Raw genomic sequence first — 2,973 nt, 5'->3', positions numbered from 1 at the left:
AAATAGCGAAGCCTTGGATGCTACCAGGCAAGAGAAAAGGCATTGGTGTGGAGGAAGGGCAGAACTTATTTGGCGGAGGTGGGAGTATTGTTGAAGTAAATATTGAAAACTTAGTCCCCATTTCTGAAGAGCCTGGAGAAACCTATTTAACAAACACGGCAAAACGGTAAAATGGTGACAAAGCGTCCGGGTGAGTGGTTCTGACAGTGGGGATTGGAAAATGTGAGAGCTAGAAAAGGGACCGATTGGGAGAGGTGATATCAGCAAAGGAAGGCTTCCTGGAGGAGGTGGCCGGTGACCTAAGTCTTGAAGGACCGGCGGAGAGCAGAGGTCCAGGCATTCCCAGCGCGGAGCGGACTGGGCGCAGCTCTCCTCCGCCGAGAGCCTTCGGTGCCCTCCCCGGCTCCCCTTTTTCTCCCCGCGCCACCCTTCGCCAGCAAGCCCGGCTCGGGTTCCCAGCACTGACGTCAGCGGGCGATGACCTCAGCGCCGAGGAGGCGGCGGGGGCGGGGGCGGGGGCGGAGGCGGGGCCGGGGACTAGCGGCCAGGCCGGGCCCTGTGCGCAGCGCGCGGGGCGGGGCGGGGCGGGCACCCGGCCCAGCCCCCATCCGCCGGCGGTAGCCAATGGCTGCCGCCGCGGGCTCCCCCGCCTCTCGGAACAGTATGAAAGGCGCGTCCCGGGTGAAGTCCCGGCAGAGCCCGAGCAGCGGCCCAGCGAGCGGAGAACCTCTGGTAGGCGACACGTCCCATCGGCGACCTCTCACTGCTCCCCGCCGCTGCTACTCCGTCCGAGCCGCGCACGACATGAGCCAGGCCCGCTGGACCGGGAAGAGAACAGACATGCTCCCGGAGATCGCCGCCGCCGTGGGCTTCCTCTCCAGCCTCCTGAGGACCCGGGGCTGCGTGAGCGAGCAGAGACTAAAGGTTTTCAGCGGGGCTCTCCAGGAGGCACTAACAGGTGAGCCCCCGCCGAGGATCCTGGCGTCCGTCGAGCCCCGCCACTGGGGTTCGGCCCCGCCTTCCTGCCTGGTCCGTCTTTCCTCTCCTCTTAGGGCAGCCCTCCCCTCGCGAGCAGCACCGGGACTCGGTTTCCCTCCAACCCCCCGGGCGGCCCGCATCGCCGCGTCCACCTGGGTTGTGTCTCTCCTGCGCGGCCCTGCGCTCGGGTCTCAGTGGATGATGGCTCTGGTGGGGCGCGTTCCTCCACACAGACCCTTGTCCTGGATTGCGAGCCCAGACGCCGGCTTCTGTCCCGGGAGAGGAGGCACCTGCGGGCCTGAGTGCGAGCTCATTCCCCTTACTGAGACTTTCCAGGGGCGTTGGGGGCGAGCCAGCCCAGCCAGCCACGGGCTAGTTATGGGGGAAGAAGGCACAATTGAGCCTTCTCAACAACGTGGATCCTCATCGTGGTTCTTCCGGGGGCACGGGGCTGCGCTGTTCCCCAGGCAGGTTGTTGACTCGTTGGAAGTTGGAATCCCGGCCCCCTTTGTATGCTTTGGCTCCCTTTAGCCATCTGCCACCCATTATGGTACTGAGAAAGCCTTGTAGGTAGTAACTGCGCTCTGAGGGCGTGTGTGGTGGGGCGGGGGCGGCCTGACAGGGGAGGTTGACAAGAGATAAGCAGCCGCTGCCTGGGGAGAGTACTATCTCCCAGCTGTTTCTAGCCGGTTGGCCGCCAGTCTCCAGCAGCGATAGCCATCTTCAAACGTGCCCACACAGATCCTACCTTCCGAAGAGCAACATACATTTCATCAAAAACAACCGGGTTTTGACTCCTCTCACCACTGCAGAAGGTCTCTGGCTTTTGTAGGAGGCAGAGGGAGCCTCTGGGGCCCAGGGTGGGAGACACGGTAACTTGCTGTGTGTCTGGCAATGAGGGCCGCCTTGCTGGCCTTGAAGCTTCAGCTCATAGGTCTCCAGAGGCCCTGCCTGGACATGTCCTCCCCAGGCTCACCCCTCCTTCTTAAACAGAGAGTGTGCCAAAAGCAATACACTAGCTACTTGGGATGGCCCCGGAGCTGTGGGACTCCCTCCCCATACGCCCTCACATCCTTGTCCTAGAAGGAGTGGGGGGGGGGGGAATCCCGTAACGTTCTCTGCTTCAGTGGCCGGAGGATTTCAGGAAGGTCCTGGAACTCCTGAGAAACCACATTGCTCACTTACAATCTCTGGGTTCCTTCCTCTACTCCTGTCTCTTCATCCCCATCCCCCCTTGCTGTAGCCTTCACAGTGTGGCTGCTCTAACCAGGGCATCTCCCTCTTATTCCCTCCCCGCAGAGCACTACAAACACCACTGGTTTCCTGAAAAACCGTCCAAGGGCTCCGGCTACCGTTGCATCCGCATCAACCACAAGATGGACCCCATCATCAGCAAGGTGGCCAGCCGGATCGGACTCAGCCAGCCCCAGCTGCACCAGCTGCTGCCCAGCGAGCTGACCCTGTGGGTGGACCCCTACGAGGTGTCCTACCGCATCGGGGAGGATGGCTCCATCTGTGTCCTGTATGAGGAGGCCCCGGTGGCTGCCTCCTACGGACTCCTCACCTGCAAGAACCAAATGATGCTGGGCCGGAGCAGCCCCTCGAAGAACTACGTGATGGCGGTCTCCAGTTAGGGTCCCCCGCCGCCCCCGTCAGGCACGCTACTGTACTCATTCTGCCGTGACAACAGGCCACCGCATACCTCAACCTGGGGAACTATTTTAAATGAAGAGCTATTTATATATATATAAATATATATTATTTTTTTAAGAAAAGGGGAGAAAAAAAAACCAAAAGTTTTTTTTAAAGAAAAATCCTTAAAGGGAGCTGCTCGGAAGTGGCCTCCCCAGGTGCCTTCGGAGAGAACTGTTGTGTGCGCTTGAGTCTGGGACCCAGTGCCTGCCTACGGGAGGGGGCGAGTCGTGAGGGGGCGGTCCTGGCAGGGGTGAGGTGGGAGAAGCTTGGCTGGCCCCCCAGGAAGATGTGAGAAGGGAG

The 2,973-nt window shown here is 60.8% G+C and overlaps 1 protein-coding gene across 1 annotated transcript; it reads left to right on the top strand.

The window, feature by feature from the left end:
- Nucleotides 1–700: 700 nt before the first annotated feature.
- BTG2 (BTG anti-proliferation factor 2) lies at nucleotides 701–2,751 on the top strand. Its single transcript, XM_080824651.1, has 2 exons — nucleotides 701–958; nucleotides 2,278–2,751. Exons 1-2 carry the CDS (start codon nucleotides 805–807, stop codon nucleotides 2,610–2,612), a joined length of 489 nt encoding a protein of 162 aa, XP_080680777.1. The 5' UTR covers nucleotides 701–804; the 3' UTR covers nucleotides 2,613–2,751.
- The last annotated feature ends 222 nt before the right edge of the window (nucleotides 2,752–2,973 follow it).

This window comes from Martes martes (genome assembly GCF_963455335.1).
Source record: "Martes martes genome assembly, chromosome: 15".
Lineage (NCBI taxonomy): Eukaryota > Metazoa > Chordata > Mammalia > Carnivora > Mustelidae > Martes > Martes martes.
This window is presented reverse-complemented; position numbering and strand designations above follow the sequence as displayed.